At 30.3% G+C, this 19,095-nt stretch overlaps 1 protein-coding gene across 3 annotated transcripts in view; it reads right to left on the bottom strand.

Moving 5' to 3' along the window:
• Window positions 1-19,095, bottom strand: part of LOC121128277 (uncharacterized) — a 175,847-nt gene that overhangs the window by 59,828 nt on the left and 96,924 nt on the right. For all 3 annotated transcript variants that reach the window (XM_040723856.2, XM_071892885.1, XM_071892884.1), the window contains 2 exons: window positions 16,203-16,363; window positions 10,536-10,702 (listed from right to left, as the gene is read on the bottom strand). In XM_040723856.2, coding sequence (XP_040579790.1) covers window positions 10,536-10,702; window positions 16,203-16,363 — 328 coding nt within the window. The remainder of the gene's footprint in view (window positions 1-10,535; window positions 10,703-16,202; window positions 16,364-19,095) is intronic.

Here is a 19,095-nt window from a genome sequence, read left to right as displayed (position 1 = left end):
CTCTGTTTTTTTTTTTAAATAAATGCTAACGATTTTCATCAATAGGCTGTTGCAATACTGTATGTTAGACATATGACAATATTTATATGTTTAAGAAAATCCTACATTGTTTCATTTCTTTATATTTTTATTTCTTCTATTTATTTGCCTCCTGGTGGTAGAATATTGAAACTCAAGTCATATCTATGTACATTTACTATATATATATTTATCTAAAATGGAACAGATATATAAGTACCTATATACTTACAGACAATGTACATGGTGTCATCAAACTTAAAGCTTCTGGATACTTTTTTTAATAGATATGTGTCTTTTCAATTTTCTAATGGATTCTAAAATATTTACAAATGATCTTTTTTATAAACATACATACCTACTCCTCTTCTCTTTTAGTAAAAGAATCGATTCATAAATGGATCAGCATTTGTCTGCTATGTATATATAAAAATAAGGTTTTAAATTTGTATCTATTCATATGAAATGTGTTTACATATTTTTGAGAGTGTCTATGAAGAAGGGATAAATACAAGATAACAATATATCCTATTACATAGGATCCATATATTTAAAAGTTGCTAAAAGGCAATTATACTGAAATAGCTATAAATAAAGGACTCGAAGATGAAATCTGCGCCCTTTCTAGTATTTACAAAAATAACATCCGTAATTACCCCAAAAATTAATTTCATATACAAATTAAAGTCATGGTAGGTAATGAGTGTCTTGAGTTTTGCTTGATATAATCCCTTCATCTTCGAACTCAGCCTCAATCAAGGCCCCTGAAGCGGGAGAAGGCCTCGATGACGAGGTCTGGGCATAGATGGGAAGTACTCCTTAATAACGGCCATCATATTTGCCCTTCTTTTCTGGGGATCTCTATTAGTGTGTGCTTCAAGGTAGTCGTAGACAAAATAATCCATAATAATAAAATCGGGGCTGCTGGAGGTCCAAAAATGTAGTTAACTTCCTACTAGTAAACTGGTAATAGCGATCCTCGATAACACATGCTCTAACTTTCTTGTCACTGACTTTCAGTTCCTTTTTAATTGAGACGAATTGCCTCGTTGGGGACCGTTCAATGATGGTGTGCACCTTCTCGATGAACTTCGCGTCCCTGAACATCCAGTATGCCTCCTGAGACCCCTGAAACCTTCTATTAGTCCTCTGGATTAACAGAAGATAATTGTTTAATTAGACACATAACTACGGTGCATCTATGTTCCTTCTTTGTGAACTGAATCTCCAGCAGCTCTGAATATAATTATTCCACTGTAATGAAATTACACAGAAATAATGTGTTTTGTCGGTATATTCAGCGGAATTAAAAAAAAAATGATATGACGACGACATTTGGTTCCATGGTAACCCAAAGAGGGTGTTGATTCCCTCGTTGAGCCCTATACATAAAATATCATCGACTTGATATTTATACTTGAATTAATGCAAAAAAAAAAGAAAAAGAAAGAGCTTTAAATAGAGCATTATTTGTAACAGTCCTTCCATGAATAAATAAGTAATAATGTAATCAATAAAATGAATAAATTATCTTTTCTAATAATAATAAGTACAGCAATTGAATAATTTATATGGCATTAAGACGTTTTATAAGACCGTTATTGTACAATAAAGAGTATATATTTAGATATGTGTCTACATAAAGTTTTCCGCACTACACCCATTAAAATTGCAATCCTAAAAAAAATGAGGGGGGGGGGATCCAATTTTTACATTTTATTCGCGCCTTTTATTGATTTTTATTGCAAAATTATACATTCGTATAAATGTATATTTTTATGAGAATTTTGTTCTTAACATAAAATTATAAGAATATACTCATATTCAATAAATCGCTTAAACAGTGTGTTTAAGTTTCTTTCCATATAATATACTCTTTCTTAGACCAGTTTGATTTCAACTTTTTTGGAATTTCGATTTGAAGTAATTGGGAAAAAATGTTATGAAAATTACTAAAACAAAATTTAATTTTTCTACGACGTCATCTTTAGCTAAAATACTTCTCTCAAGTTTCAAAGGCGATACAATTTCCTTATTTAATCAACTAGAATAAAATACATCATTAATCATTATTTTGCATTAATTAATTAAGATAAACATTATTCTGACCAAAAAAAAACATCGATCAAGTATTTTTTTCTAAAGCTGTTGTATGGAGCAAAAAAAGAGAAAAACAAAAGATAATTTCGATTTTAAATTTCTGAATATTAAAAATAAATGTATTTGCGCATTACGTGAATCATCTAATTTTCTAACTTTTTTTCTTTTTGAGTTCTTTAGTAGAATTTTAGAAAAAACCTTTGTCAAAAAATTATATTGGTTATCAAAAAGTCTATCGGAATGAGTTTATGCAAGGGAACTAAAAATGTATCTTTAGTATCTATGTTCATTATGTAAAGAGTTTTTGCTAATTTGAGTATTTGATCTATATGTGCAAACTAAAAACGACCTTGTAGGACATTACAATTTAGCATAGATCATCTTCATACCATAAGAAAATTTTTGCTACACTAGCCTTTATTGAAATTCGAAGAAAGTTCAAAATACAACAGTTCTAATTTAAATGTTATGTATTAAAATTTTATAGAAATTTAATTAAAAAAGTTCAATTTTTTGTTATTATATGAGTACACTTGCTGTTTTAATAATTTTACTAATTTAATAGGTAATAGTAATTATAATTTTTTTTTAATTAATTCAAATCTTTTCTTAAGAAAAAAGAAATAGCAAACGTTCAATATATTTAACTCAATATTTGTTTTTTTTTAGCTTGACACCAATATTATTTATTGTATGATAAAATAAGGGGTAGAAACAAGGGGGTTTTTTAATTAAAGAAGCTGGAGAGAAAAAGGGAGTAGAGGGGTAAAACAAAACTAAAATGAAAGAAAGTTTTTCTGTTTTATTTTGTATTAAGTTTATTATTAATTATTATCTTCTCTAAGTGGTTAGATTTGTTCATTCTCGTCACCACAATAATATTCTACTGGAGATAACTTTATTCCTATATGGCTTACATGCAAATGCCACGTTTATTACAAATAACAAGGAAATTTATCTAGAACCAGCTGGTCAGCATGGGTAATTTTATATAACGTATTTAGTCTTTGTATAAAAATGAACTTTGTCTGCGACATCGGCGTAGCACGTTGTTTTGGCTGCAAGCCAGAAGGGTTTACGTCATTTAAACAAAAAATGACATCCGTAATCGTCGAAATAGTATTGTATATTTGCTGCGATTTTAAGTTTGTATTACCGAGCCTTTGGCCTCCAAGCTCAACGGGCTTCAACCCCATGGATTTTTTTGTGGGGAAATCAGTTTAGCGATACACCAACAGACACTTGTGCTACACAAAATCCAAGCTGATATCCAGGATCCGCGAGGAATTTTGAAATCTACCAAAGAAGACTGTCATCAAGAATCTCTCTCATTTCTGAGGTCGATTAGATGTTTTACTGACGCCCAAGGCCATTTCATTGAATAATTTTTTTTATATATATTCGTTTGGTATTTCAAAATAAATTAAAATTAGAGGATTACCTTTTTAGATACTCAATTTAAAAAAAAACAACCTTTTTTGTTGTTAAATACTAATTGCACTCTGTAATGTATAGATTGTTTTAATGTTACTTTAGCATGTTAATGTTTGCCGTGTTTATAACAATAAAAACCATTTTTCATTAATATCATGGAAAATAGTGAACTATTGGGTGTCAAAAAGGGACCATCAAATATAAGGCAATAAAACTTTTCTTCTATCAAAAATGTATCCCTCTATTGTCTAGTAGTTATACTTGATATATCAGACCCAAAAATGTATATAAAATATGTTATTGCAATTTTATTTACGTTTTTACATACATAAGTGTGGCAACCCTTGAGCGATCTTTCAGCACCGCTGTCAGTACTGAGAAGGCTGTAGAAACTGTTGGTATCTCCATTTTACATCTTTAAACATCAAGAAGTCAATTATAGCCCCATACAGACAAGAAGAACAATCGAGATGGATAACTTCTTGCCTGCCTCCATGTTGCCCTTCTCCAGCTCTCATCTTAATTTCGTAGACTTTGAAACTTGGGGTGTCATGGAGAAAAGTGCTTTCCGCACCTCTCATCCAAATTTGTATTTGCTCCAAGCCGCCAAAATGACTACGTTGTACGGTATTGTCACGGGTTTCATCCTCAAGAGCTGCCAATATGTGTAACGGGGTGTCGATGCTATTATTGCTTGTCAAGGATGACTCATTATATAAAAAGATGGGTAAATAAAGTATTTCAACATATCAAAAATTGTTTTTGAGTGGTCTTCATTTGATTCCATAGAAAACACCCTATTTGTAGTTGAGTCATGCTACCGCAATTTTTGGATCCTCACTCCCTATAATTTACTATTCGTACCTAGCATTAAATGGATTGTATATACATAGAAAAATAAACGGAATTTGATTCAATCTCCATGATTCAGCATTGCATCATGAGCTCTTTGCCTGTATGGATACATTTATAAATAAATATTGTGGCATATTTCAAGTTGAATCAAAATGCAAAAAGGTTTTAGTATTTTATATGGGGTCTTGTGAAACATTGTCGTGTGTTTGTGTGAGTGAGTGAGGGAGGAAGGGATGGATGCTTTATAAGGTAGCACGTAGGACACAAAGAATAATGATTATAAAGTCATATTTTTATTGCATAGCTATATATATATAGTTTTTATTTTTGTAAAAGAAAGGATACAATAATGTGTGGAGCACATAGAATATTGTATGTATATGTATGCTACGACGACGCCATAAAGATAGATAACCGGAGGAAGAAAAAGTCAGTTCATTATTCATTTTTATGGCATGCATTAGGTAGAAGCCATTTTATACTTACTGAGTGCATAGATTTTTACATTTAAGACAATGTTTTTAATGTAATGACTTCACTCAAAGTAAAGTCTCTCCTTCTAAATAGACTATATTAAAAAAAACAGTTAATATAGAGTATAGGACATATCCCAAAATATATATAGTGGTATGAACCACGTGTTTTAACCCCCTCACCAATTTTCCTAAATGTGATCCCTCCTTTATTTAAATCCAAATGAATAATGCAAATGTTGTCTCTCTGTCGAGACATCATTTTTTTAATACCTTAAAACTGAAAGACTACTTAATAGAATAAATAGCAATGTAGCAATGAGTATGTGTAGATTCATAATAAAAAAGAAAAGAAAATGGGAAATACCATATAACATCTGGGCTGAAAAGTCCCGGGCTTAACAAAGAGATCACTTTTTCATGGGACCAAAATTGACTTTTTTTAATTTAATATCATTATTACTTATCTATTCCCTTTTATGAAGAGGAGTCCCCGTAACGCTTTTTAAGGCATTGGTTAGTTTGAACGGTATTTTTCCCATCAAAGACCAGTGTAAAATTAAAAAACGAAATTGTTTTTGATCCATTATTTTGGAAATAATAACAGCTGTGTCACACTTAGCAAAATAACTCAAAACTAGACTAAAAAAATAGCGCCATCCATTTGTTAAGCCCAGGACTTTTTGGCCCATGTGCTACTGGGTGGGTTTACCAAATTTAAAAGGCCTGATTTTTAAACTACCCCGTTTTAAATATGAAAAGAAGGACTTTTCACGATATAAGAGTTGTATCTATGTTATGTTGGACCTAAATACAGAAATAAAAATAAAATTCTAAAAATAATGGAGAAATTAAAGTTAAATTGGCAACAGGTATAAACTCTTCTTGATGCTCAGCCGAAGCAAAAATATACTTTATCCCTTATTGACATCAGTCTAAGCACTTTGGTACGTATGACCAGGCGAAAAAGAGTAAGAGGAAGCCTCTAGTTCTAAAGGACGGAATTATGAAGCAGTTTTTGATTATGATCACGGCAGATCAGACAAAGTCAATCATAGCCCATGTCCGAGGGTTTAAAGCCATCCTTGATACCAAAATGAGGGGCCTTACTGCATTGGACAATTATTTGTTACAGTTGGATGTTTCACCGACACACACAGCAGGCAAAACACAAAGTCTACTAAAAAATCTTGTTCAAATTTGATGGCAAAGGACTATAGCCTCCATAACTACTAGGTATGACCTATATATCCGAAAGATATCAAGAAAGTGGATTGTTGAAAAACCTTTATATTACCTTTTTGTACAATCGGAAACAACGCGCTTAAAGATACGGGACATCTTGCAAGAGCCTGTCTTGATGTTTACTGGACATGGGCTAGTGTGGATGTCAAACCTTGTTACATGTCACCGCCTAGATTGCCAGAGATTCAGTTTTGACATAATAGTATTTATTTTTGACTGATACCTACATATAATGAAAATCCCTTCATTTCCATATCATTTTAATTAATAAATACATTGTAAAACCTGTCAAAACCTTAACTACAATGCAGCACCAATAATAATGGAAGGGAAAATATCACTGATTGAATCTCTTCACATTTTTTTTTACATCTTTTACCAATATGTATATGTCGCTTATAAGTAACCAATAAAAGGTAAAAAAATGGAGGAAAAAACGAAAAAGAAAAATGGTACTCATTTAAAAGAAAGAGAAATTTGTCTTTTCCCCATTTTTCTATTTCTTTATTATTATTTCTGTTTCCTACTTATTTGATGAAATATTTCCCTTTTCAAAAGGTACTCGTGTCTCTTTTACTGATTGCCGAGATTTCAATACTTTTTTTGATTTAATAGGTGTAATTAAAGGATTTCAATTATTCAATAAAACATGGTGCATGTTTCTTTTTGGTTTTGTTCCATATTTAATAGGTTGTCAGGGTGTTAACTTATCCCTCTGAAGAAAGCATTCTCGTATATGTTTCCTTTAAAGTGTTTAAAAAATAATACTATATTAAATTTGGAAGGTTCTCCTCTTATAGCAGTAATTCATCCCCCCCCTCCCCTCCCAGATAATATTAATAAGGGTCATCACTCAGGTGTACCATATGTCTATGTCTAGCTCTTGCCTTCTCCTCGCACTCTTTCTTTCAAATATATGATTACATATTCAAAAAAAATTACAACAGTTTTGTGATTATTTGAATTCATTTAGTTTCACAGTTATCAAAGATGGATACCATCAAAGAGGAAATACCTTATATTTTACCATTTTCTTCGGACAAGGCGAAAACACAAGCAAGGTGGCTCAAAATGTGAATAGTGTTAATGGTCCTGATACTGTAACATCCAAAACATACAGTATTTTGGTTTCGAAGATTCCATTGTGGTAATTTTCATTTCAAATGTGCACAACGTTCAGGAAGGACATTGTCTAAAATTGAGAAAAAGTAACTCCGTCCGTCCTGAAAAACATGTTAGTTTGGTTGCCAAAATGATAAACATTAATTACTAGACGGTCTGATATTTCTTTTTACAAAGAGTATTTATGTACCAAATATATATCATCAAAATCGAAATGTTATATGCACCCATAAAACCAACCACCAAATGGACGTTCACATTTTTTTACTTATTAGATGGATTAGATAAAAAATGCAAACATATTCAAAGTCTTATTGAGAAAAATAAAGAAACTGAAAAAACAAAAACTCAACCAAAAAGTGTTTTATTTATTTATTAAATACATTTATATTTTGTCTCTTAACCAGTAAAATAAACAAGAGTAGTGATGCAGATAAGACTGTTCAACAAACAAGATGATTTTTTGTGCAAAGCGAGAGAAGAATTTATTTTTGCAAAAGTCTAACAATAAATTAGATTTTAATCATTTATTCAGACTGAATAATATTCACAAATGTACATACATATATAAAAAGCGCTTTCTCATGATAAAACATGACGACCAATGCATTTAATATTCATTTAAGGACATGGGTAGGCAGAGGACTGACGAATTAAGAATAACATAAAGTTAATCCAACTGTCAGCAAGGGAAAAAACTTTTTTTTCTTTTTTTTCATTAACATAACAAAGGAATTAATTTTCATCGAAGCATTTCTAAATTTAACAATCTTCTTTTTGATATACATATTACATATAATAGAATATATTCCTTGGGAAAAGATATTTTTTAATATTAGTTGTACACACACGAAAAATAGTGAAGAGATTAGCATAAAGGAAGCGATTTACATATTATGTAAGACTCTTTTCTTGTATGAGGGTAGTTGGGTGGGAGAAGGAGAGATCAACATGATTGGACCGCTAAATCATCGATAATCATCTTTAGTTTTAAAACTCCTCTCCAATATAATAAATCAGTAACTATGTATTATGTATATATATTGGAAAAATAATTGGAGTGAATTGATCACTCAACCTTTCATTTTTATAAAATTCTACAATTCTTTATGCAGACAGTTGTAAATTCTAATTGTATGTTCGTAGTGGACCAGCTGAACCGTGTTTATTTATTATTATTAACTTATTGCGCAGAAAATGTCAAGTTATGAACCTTTTTTAGTTATCTGGGTAAAAAATAAACCCCAAATATAAAAAGTATTTAATTTTATGATAAATAGTTAAGCAATTATCATAAATTTATCATTTAAATTTTGCATCATTTAGAAAAAAAAAAATTATATCCATTTTACAAATGTTAATATCAATAGAATTGCTAAAAAATACTTGTATGAGTATAAAACCGATGAAAAAAAATAGAAATCCTAATAATTATAGTAATCTCAACAACATGAGTTTGTTATTATTATTGTAAACACATTAATTTTTTTTTTTAATAAAAAAACTCATTACTTTACTGGCAAATTTTGGGAATCAAATTAGTGTCAATTAATTTTTGATGAGGTTTCGTGTATTATATAAAATAATGGCTACAATATTATAACTTTGCAACAACCGTTGTACGCCTCAGTCCGCACATTGAAAAAAAGAATAATTTAAGAAATTAGGAGGAACATTTTTTAAGCAATACTGCTAATTAAATTTACTTAACTTTAATTAAAAATAGCTCAATATACGAATAAATCCTAAACAAGGCATTATCAAGATAAATAAACAATTGTAATTAATCCGATTGCAGTTTTCAAGAGCATACTGAAAACATTAGAACTAAAATGTGGATTCATAAGAATAATAATTTTTTTTATAAATATAGCGTTAAAAAAATCTTAGTTTTCCAATGTAAGACTAACTAACTACGAGTAACTCTGGTCAAGAAAACTAAGTACTTGTTGGGAAATTATATGTGTAAGTCTTTCTGAGATTTGCGTAGAATTGTGGATCGATATCGGATAAATTCCTGGTAGTATTCTTGCTAGATATAGAGTAGGGTTTGCGTTTATTTCCTTCTTTACATAGCAGCTCAAAGCAGATCTATTAATACGTCTTGACAGCTAGGTTGTTTTTCTCCCAAACATTTTTCATATTAGCAGGTGTGCCATTATCACTTCATACTCGATAGGGAGCGAGTGTTATGAAAGTTTTAAATAAAAATTTACACCATAATGACACAACTTTTTTTGTATGTATTGTTTTTGAAAAGTGAGGGTGTATAAATAAAATTATTAGTATTAATTTACAAGATATTCAAGTTTTTAATATTTTACATATATGAATCAAATCGTTAACGATCGTTCATGAGAAATCCATTCACCGATTCAAGAGAAAGATGGATCTGATATTTGCTCATTACCACGCCGTACCCTTTATTTTATCGCGTAACTTTTTCTCAGAACAAAAATAGAAAATAACGTCTAAAATCAATCAGTAGTTAGCCAATACTTCCCAACTGGGAAACAATTACTCAATAATGGTTAAGAAATGTTCACACCATAGAAGGAGATATTTCTAATTCAACCAATCAACGGTCAGAACACTGATAATTATGAGAAAAGAGGTTGACCAGAAAAGACACTGTATTTTTTTTGTGATAGTGAGATAATACCATGGTGTACATGCATAATATTTCCTTGCTTGGCTTCCCCTAATTAACAGTAGGGATTTAAAAAAATATAAATATTCAACCTAATCTCAATTATTACACACTTTTGATATGCTTTAGATTATCTAATGTAACCTATGTAAGACAAATGCTTCATGTAAACACTCGTTTAAGACAAAGAATTGAATACCATTTTAACACATATATATATATATCAAGTAGATGTATGGTATACATCTACTTAATCGGTTTATAATTCAAGCTGGTCTTGTTTGCACAGTAACAGGCAACAAAAGCGTTGAAGATACTTATCAATGATTACCTACTTTTCTTTCATAATGGTTAATATATATATATACAATGTACATGTGTGAGATCACGTGCAAATCCAATTCCCTCCCCAAGATAAATCAAGGAGAAAAAAATTGCTTGAGATATACTCTCACAAAATATTCCAATAATTCAGAAAACTACCAATAAAAAAATAAAGTGAGAATCTGAAACTCATAACAAAGATATGAATATACATTGTGTTAAATCGCATTCCAATATTTTTAATAAAATCTAATATATGAAGTGAGTATATCTATTATTTACATCTATAAATATATAGTAGTATTTGTACATACCGTGTGTTGGATATTTGTTGAGCGTCCAGAAAGGGACTGCATGAGAGCTGACGGACCATAACACATCTCGTATACTCTTCATCCAGAGATAGGAATCCGTTTCAGAGCTTCCTGATAGCATAAGGGACTGTCCACTTCCATCAATGGAGAAAGCGTATTGATGGGATCTGCAGGCATAATGATAGAATTGAGGACATGGATATATATATATTCGAGTATAGCTATGATCAACTTAATGATAATATTGTACATTTTTCTACGATTTTCATTTTGATATACTAAAAATAACTCCTCAAATAATTTCATACTTCCCTTCTTAAAATATTTACACATTATCAAATGAAAATAAGATGAGATACCTACATCGACCTATTTGAATCATGATAGCGTAGAACGACTGCCTTCAATAATTTAAGTTCATCACGATGTTTCATGTCCAACCCTGATTAAAACTCTGTTTCTTATGATTCATTATTACTTTATATCTATAATACGAACAATGTATTTTCTTAAAAATAATTAGTATCAAAGTTTGCCAGTTTATGTTATTCTTAATGGTTTAAAATAGACACGATTGACGTATTTGCTAATGAATGGGTATATGTATATATATGTATTTTAACGATCCATAAAACGTAAAACAGGGGAATCTTACTCTATGAATCTCATTTGGTAGGAATGATACGCGTTTGAAATGAAAGACCCGTAAAATACCATTTGTTAATGGTCATCCCATGAAAAATGTACATATTTATTTTGTCCTTTTTGAATTGATTTTAATATTTGAAATAAAATCTATTTCTGAAATACTTTAAAATAAAACTGCACATTTCTAACTCAATCCCACTCCGAGCTTTTTTATGAAAAAACGTGAGATTTGAATTTTAGTTCGTAAACCATCTGATGATTTAATGATATTCATCATTTGATAGTTATTGTTATTGAGCAACAGCTCATTAGTCTGTTATAAAAAAAGTACGGTTGACTTTGACCATATTTTTTCATCTTATATATCCACAAAACATAATATCCTCTGATTTTGATAAAACTTTTATCAGAACAAAGTAAAACCAATATCTCCCTTTATAACTTTTATAACAAGTTTAATTTATTACTATAAATAATATTATATAATAAAATTTCACATTACACGGTTTCTATGGTTATTATTAGTTATAATGATACTGTTTTCTTCTCTCTTCTGTACACCCACACAGTATTTATACTAATATCTGTATTACTTGAGCGTCTTATATATATATAAAGCAAATAATTATTTTCATGTTAGAGATGCAATTAAAACACGTGTTGTCGAGCATAATTAGATATAACCGTTTTTAATTACTTTGTCCAATGTAGTTTGGTGGTACTTCATGTAGAGACAGCAGTTATAATGCCTATAAATTCATACAAATCTTCCAATTATTTAGCATAAAATGGCTAGTTCTTGAGAGATAGCATAGTTTCATTGGGTTTTTTTAAACATATAATTTAGAGGTAGCATTAGTTTAGTAGGAGATAACTTGCATTTAAACCTTATACGATGAATATTCAACTTAAAAGGGTTTGTTATATTAAGGTCTAGTAGATAAAAATCCATTAGTTTTTCTTTCCTTTCAATGTTTTACTAAGCATAGTAAGACAATTCTTATGGAGGTTAAATGTGAACCTTCTTTTTTTTTTAATGTTCGTTTAATTGATTAGATGGAGTTGCACTGATTAAGTATAAGTAAACATTATAGTATTACAATTACTCAATCTAACCTATAAATCTTTTTGTGAAATCCATATACATACATAGACTATTATATATTTATTTCTCTAGGAAGCACCTGGTATCGAACGCAAATTGAGTTCAATAGAAGAATAGCTCCCGAGTGCGTTGCCAATGAGCTATGACGATTTCATGTTCTTTAACTTGTTGCCATTTCGAAAGTAATTTCATAATGTCTCCTCTTTCGTAGAGACTCTTGTCGTTATTGCCCAAAAATTGGGTGAGTCAATATTCAAAAGTTTCTTTTGAGGCGAATTTTTCAACAACAAAATCGTTTGCCATAGAGAGGAAAAGGTGGTAATTACTTGGTTCCGGATCCGGACTATAAGGTGGATCGATAAGAACCTCCTAACCAAGCTCTTGGAGCTTCCCGTGAGTCAATATTGATGTGTTTGGCTAGCATTGTCCTGATGGAACACAACTCCTCTTCTACTGGCCAAAGATGGCTACTTTTAGGTAATGGGTCTCTTTAGAAGGTCCAATTGTTGACATTAAAACTCCCAATTAAGAGTTTGGCTATAGGAGAGCAGCTCGGAGTAGAAGATTTCCTGGCCATCATACTAAATACACTGCAAAATCTTGTAGGCCGTTAATCCTAGCATTGCCACCGTTTTCACTTAATGTTGTCATTAATGACCCACTTTTCACTATTAGTAACTATCTGCTTCCCAAATGGATCAATTTTGTTGCGATTAAGCAGGGATTCGCAGATGGAAATTTGGTCCATGAGTTTTTTTTGTCGATTACTCGTATGGCACCCAAACATCGAGCTTCTTTTTTAATCCAGCCTTATTTAAAAGGTTACAAACGGTCTTTTGTGCAAAGTAGATTTTATGTAAAATATTATCTTTCTAATACTATTTAGCTTAACCTGATAAGACTTATACAACGCTAGATCTACAATACTAACGATATCTATCAGAAAAACCATGGAATTATTTTTTTCTATACCTTTTGTGTGTAGAATGTGCATAATACAAACAAATATTGATTATATGTTTTATGGGTTGAAATTTTTTGGTGAGTTTTATAGAGGAACAATATTAACAAAAGAAACTGCTTTATTTATTAATATTTCCTATTTTATAATATAATGGAAGTGTATTTAATAATGTTATGTAAAACATGAATTAATTTAACTTCTAATATATGGTAAAGTTTTTAAAGTTGGATGAAAAACCGTGGATATAATGTTTGAGTTAATTAAGGTAAAATAATAAGCCAAGGACATATATACTTTTTTTATAACAGAATAAAAAAAAATTCTGATTTAAACTTTGTTGAATAACTCAATAGCTATCAAATGATTTATTACATGCATTAATCAGGTGAGTGGCTTACGAACTACAATACAAAACTGAATGGTTTTTGAAACAATTTTTGACTAAATTCATCATGGAAAATAGCTCAGAACTAAAAGCTGTATCGCGTAACATATATTAAATTTCAGTTTTGAGTTTTCCTTTTTAATAGGTAATTTGTCATTCCAAACAATTTTTGGATCGGGTTAAGTCGGGCCTTGTATTTTCAACCCGCAGTTCAAACCAAATTTAACTTGTTCATAAGTTTGTAATTAATAGTGATGCATCAGTCATTATTTATTCGGTACAGCTTAGTCTTAGGAGAAGTTCTTGGGACCTGTCTTTCGGACTGTTAGTATTAGAACTAACTATAAAATGAAAGATCCAAATTGAGTGACGTTATTTAAGAGCGAACTTAGTAAGTTTTTAGAACTGTTATGTATGACTGAAAATAACCATACCGACAACGAATTAGACGGTACTGTATTCTTCAGACCTTATTTAGGACTGACTTAACACTAGGAATTAAGTTTTTTTACATCCGAAATTTCATAATTTTTTGTTGAACATGTGTCTTTATGTAAGAATTTTCAAGTCTCATACAATAGGCTATACACTGCAGTATATCCACCATTTCTCACCCTTCCATACGACACATTTTTTCAAATGTAGAGAAGGGAACATTAAACTTTATGTATTAAAATTTTTTGGAATCGTCAATTTCTAGTAACAAAGTAGTCGCATTAACCCTTTGGAGGCACTGCAAATTGTACTTCAAGTAGCCAAAATTGATCGTAATAATAATAAAAAGTTAAATCGATGGATTTTAGTCGAATGTGGCCAAATTGGGGTCAATATAAGTTTCTTAAATCAAATAAAGGTTTTAAACTATATCTAAAATTCTTGAGTATTTTAATTCATCTACAAATTTGAAGACGTAGCCTATAATTGACACAAATATGTCTCTGAAATATTGAGTTGAATGTATGTATGAAATTTTCTCCTTATCTTGATTTTTATTCAAGATTGTTTTAATATTGACACAACACATATGTAAGACAATAATAATGTATTTCGTTATGTTTGTATTAAGTTTCCTGTAGTAGTACTATTAGACAAAATGTTGCAATTTACAGAATTCAAGACATACGGAACCCGCTGTCTCATAAAAATTAACTCGGGCATCACTAATACATATATACGTAATTCATTAAGTGAGGGTTACCTGATCAAACTTTAAAAGTTTTACTGATATATTTGTGAGTCTGTATTTCTCAATCTTTCTTTCTTTAATGAGGTCATGACTCATTTTATGCACGAATTTATTGACTAATATAGATACCGGGTGCGTAATTGAAAGCTAGACATTTTGAAGATGGCATTTTAGCCAGTTTAATTTTGGAAACCAGGGTAGTTGCATTAACTAAGCTTGTTGACGATGTCGGCACATGTATTGTCACTTCTAATATTTAATGTTGCTTCTATCTGATAATGATCTTGATACACCGCAAGAAGCTCTGATAGGTAGTAATCACGTATTTGGTGCATATGGAATTCCAATGCTCATCAACAAAAGGTTTAAGAGCTTTGAGGTTCGGTGGTTTTGTCCAACATTCTCTAGCCTAGAAATGCAGCCAGATGCTAAGATCTAGCAGGTTGGTATCTTGTGAATATGGTGGCCACATTGTTTTCGGGCTAAAATGAATGTTGGTCTCCAAAAAGGACTGTGTAACCTCTGGTGTGCGTGGCGGTGCACCATCTTGTCGAAGCTCGTTTCAAATATAATTTTGTTTCATGATTCGCTTATTTGAATCATAAATAGGTAAACAAACTTTTGATTTGTTTCTAACTGTCCCAATTAATTATCGCCATTAATAGGTTAATGGCATTCTTGACGTTGTAAATAATCTGCCTGCTAACCTAAATCAAGTTTATGATCTCTGTTGGTGTTTATTCGGTGTGAAGTAGAGCTGCTATCTTGGTTCTTTTGTCTCATTGTGAGGCCATTTTTTTTTACAAAGTGTGTCATTACAAACAGTTTGTCAGCTGACGTGCGTAATGATCAATTCTTCTAATGTGTTTTTCTTATTCTTCTCTTTTATAAGTGTCCAAATTTCAAATGCGCATCCGGTATATATAAATTACTATTTATTTCAACACCAATTTGACAAGTTAAATTAAAAAATATATATTATTGATGTCTACTTAAATCAAATTGGTATTTTTATGCGTTTTTATAGGTAATAGGTATTCAGAACGCCACTATCTATATGTATGCATGTAATTCTATCAAAAAATAAATAATAAGTATACCTATAACATAAAAAAATTACAGTTTCTTGTATATGGAAAAATATATGTACATACATACTATCAAAGTTATATATTCAAAAGAAAGAATTTCCCTTTTTTTTCTTGAAGAGGAATAACAATAATAAAATAACGAAAAAAACTTTATCGAAAATTCTTGGTTCTGTATTTTTTAATACATAATATTGGTTATTACTACATAAGTATTTTCCATCCCATTGCTCACCCTAAAAACTCTTTGTATTTTAGTTCTGAAAATTATACATTAAAGGCGCTAATTACCGTGATTGAGCACGATGTAATGCATGGATATCTGTAAGGGTGATTGTTGAGATGGGTAAATTACGATCCTCATGTAAGTGACTTCCATAGATCCGTGCAATGAGAGCAGGAGAGTCCAGAGTCTCCACTAGATCCATTACAACCCATTGTCGACGCCAGCACTGTACGGAAGATAAAAATCGATTGAATAATTGAGTAATTATATCAATAGAATTATGAAATTTTTTTATTTAAAAGATTTTATTACAAAAGAAAATTACCAAAACAAAGTTTGCATCGTTACTATATTTTTGTTTTTCTAAAGTTACATGATTATAATTCTGCAAAGATGGCCAAGCTCTATAATGATAACATCATGGGAAATGCTCGATAGATTACATATCCTTCCCACACGCTAGCTTAAACGCCTGGCTTCACTCGTTAAATGTGGGATTAATAAATTACATAGCAATATAATATATTACTTATTCTTCATAAAACTTCATCATATACTCTTTGAGTTTCTCTAAAAGTTTGTTTCTAACAAAATATTTAACAAATCAATACTCAAGAAATATACAGTATCCGATGCATAAAACTATAGCAAACACAACATTTAATAATTGATAAAACCCGTAATCCTGATTCGTTTGAGGTTAAACTTCTGCCCAAAATCCTAACTTAGATTTATGATTCTAGTAATTACTTATTAAGGAATACAAAACTCATTTGTGTCTAAACCTTTTAAAGTTAAGACCGTAGTTTAATGCTATATGGAAAATATTAAGAAAAACAGGTTTGTACAAAAACAATCGAGTAGCTTTGAGGAAAAAAACAAGTAAATGTTCAGTGTAGTATTCCAAGAGAATTTAACACTAAAAATTATCTAAATCCATTCACTAGTTTTGGTGTTTATAAGTTGAATACAAAGGTTAAGGCTACAACACGTTGTTAATTTTATTAATTTACCTGTATCGCTCAACCTTTCCAAAAAAAGAAATTAATAAAAAGGGCCGAAATTAGTTGGTTATTGTAATAAGTGAGCAATTAATGTTGAAAATTGTTGAAAGATTATCAAAATATCATTTGAATTTAATCTATCAACTTTCAAAACATTGGTAAGGAGAACACAATTAGAAAAATAGATAACCAACAACCAAAAACAGTCTAAGCTCTTGTGTTAATGAAATAATAGAATTAAAAAATATTTATTTTTGATATTACTTTGTAGTAGGAAGAAATAATAAATACTGTAGTAAACTTTATTTTTCAATCGTTAAATATTTCTGAAAAGTATACATAGTTTCATTACCAAAAAGTAATTACTTTTGCACATTTCACCTATTCTTTTAACCTCTTTATATACTTAAAGATAATGTCATCTTCAATGCAGTTTTTCAAAGTCTTTTGTACTCATTATTTCTTTCTAAATTATCCTGAATTATCTTTTGTTTGAGTTTCTTTTCCTCTTTCTTAGTAACTAAGTTATATTTTGTGTCAACGATGTTCAGAAAATGAGGTTAAAATAATGATTTTAAATTGTTTTGATAGGGGGATAAGAGGTGGACGTTCAGTATTCAATACGGAGGGAAGAGAGTTTAGGCTAAAGGGTGTTTAATAAAAGAAGGAAATAATCTTCATAAAAGCCTTTTACAACAATTTACTTCTTCTTTAACTTACCTACTCAAAATGACCAGAACATAAGTGTTTAAAGCAAAAGCTACTTGTAAAAGAAAGATTTCACTCCATGAAAACCCCAAATATTTGTTATTTATTAATGAAAAATTAATAACAAACAGCGAAGCATTAGTAATTAGGCTAATTTTAATTGCTGCTATGAAAAATGAAATAGGTTTTCTTTTTTTATGTCAAAACAATGCATGCAAAATAAGAGATGTTTGAAGGTATCCCATTCCGAAATTTTCAGACTTTCAGTGCTACAAACAAAAATTCAATGCATTTTTATCAAGATATATTTGTAGATGCCAGAAATTGGTAAAACCATATGTCACAGATTTATCTCAAACATTTTCGCCGCTGGTAATTTTGCCTCCTACCCTTTTCCAGCTTGTAGTTTGGGTTCGAGAAGATTTTGCCGCATGGCATATTCCCTGCCTTTTTACGTTTTTATACTATTAGTTCGAACTTTACTGTTTTATCTCTATCAAATTAATTATATAGCTAGGAGAGGAAGGAAAAAGGAAAATAATTATGCAATAATAATAAAAAGAAATGGTCAATGAGTTTTCTAATACTATCTTGAGTAGCACAAGTTCCAAACTGTTCTGTAAAAAAAAATCATTTCAGATGTAGCATATGCAAAATTCTGCATCATTCCATTTATTGCAAAAAATGTACGAAAATATGAAATGTTTCTTGTACCAAGGTGACTTTAATATCTCTATGTGATTTTTTTTAAACAGGAATCACCTCCAAATTTATTTGTGTTGCTTTACGGGAATGAAAAAGAATGTTTTTGTGACCTGATTTTAGAATGAGGAAGAAGAATTAAAAAACAAAATGGAAGGCGGAGAAAATTGTAATAGCTTCTTTTTCTATTTCCCTTTTCTCTTTCTCTTTCTTACACCTCCAGGGATAAAAAATCTCTCTTCAATGAATATTATCTACCTAATACATGTTCCCTCCTTCTGTATGTATATGTATTGTCCACGAATCCCCCCCCTCCCCTATGCACATTTATCCGCCCCAAGATTGAATAAATAGAATCAAGATAATGGCTAAGTGTTGTTTTCATAATATAGCAATTATTTTCTAATTAACCCGACCAAGATCATTGTCGACCTATTTCTAATTTAACAACAGCTTATAATCAAAGGCAAATCATGTTTATCAGATCCTAAGAATGATAACTATTTCATGATTATGTAGTATACATATACTTACAACAGATAAA

Source organism: Lepeophtheirus salmonis, chromosome 13 (assembly GCF_016086655.4).
Source record: "Lepeophtheirus salmonis chromosome 13, UVic_Lsal_1.4, whole genome shotgun sequence".
NCBI classification, from domain to species: Eukaryota; Metazoa; Arthropoda; class Copepoda; order Siphonostomatoida; family Caligidae; genus Lepeophtheirus; species Lepeophtheirus salmonis.
The sequence above is the reverse complement of the archived record's forward strand: the minus strand, read 5'-3'. Positions and strand labels throughout refer to the sequence as shown.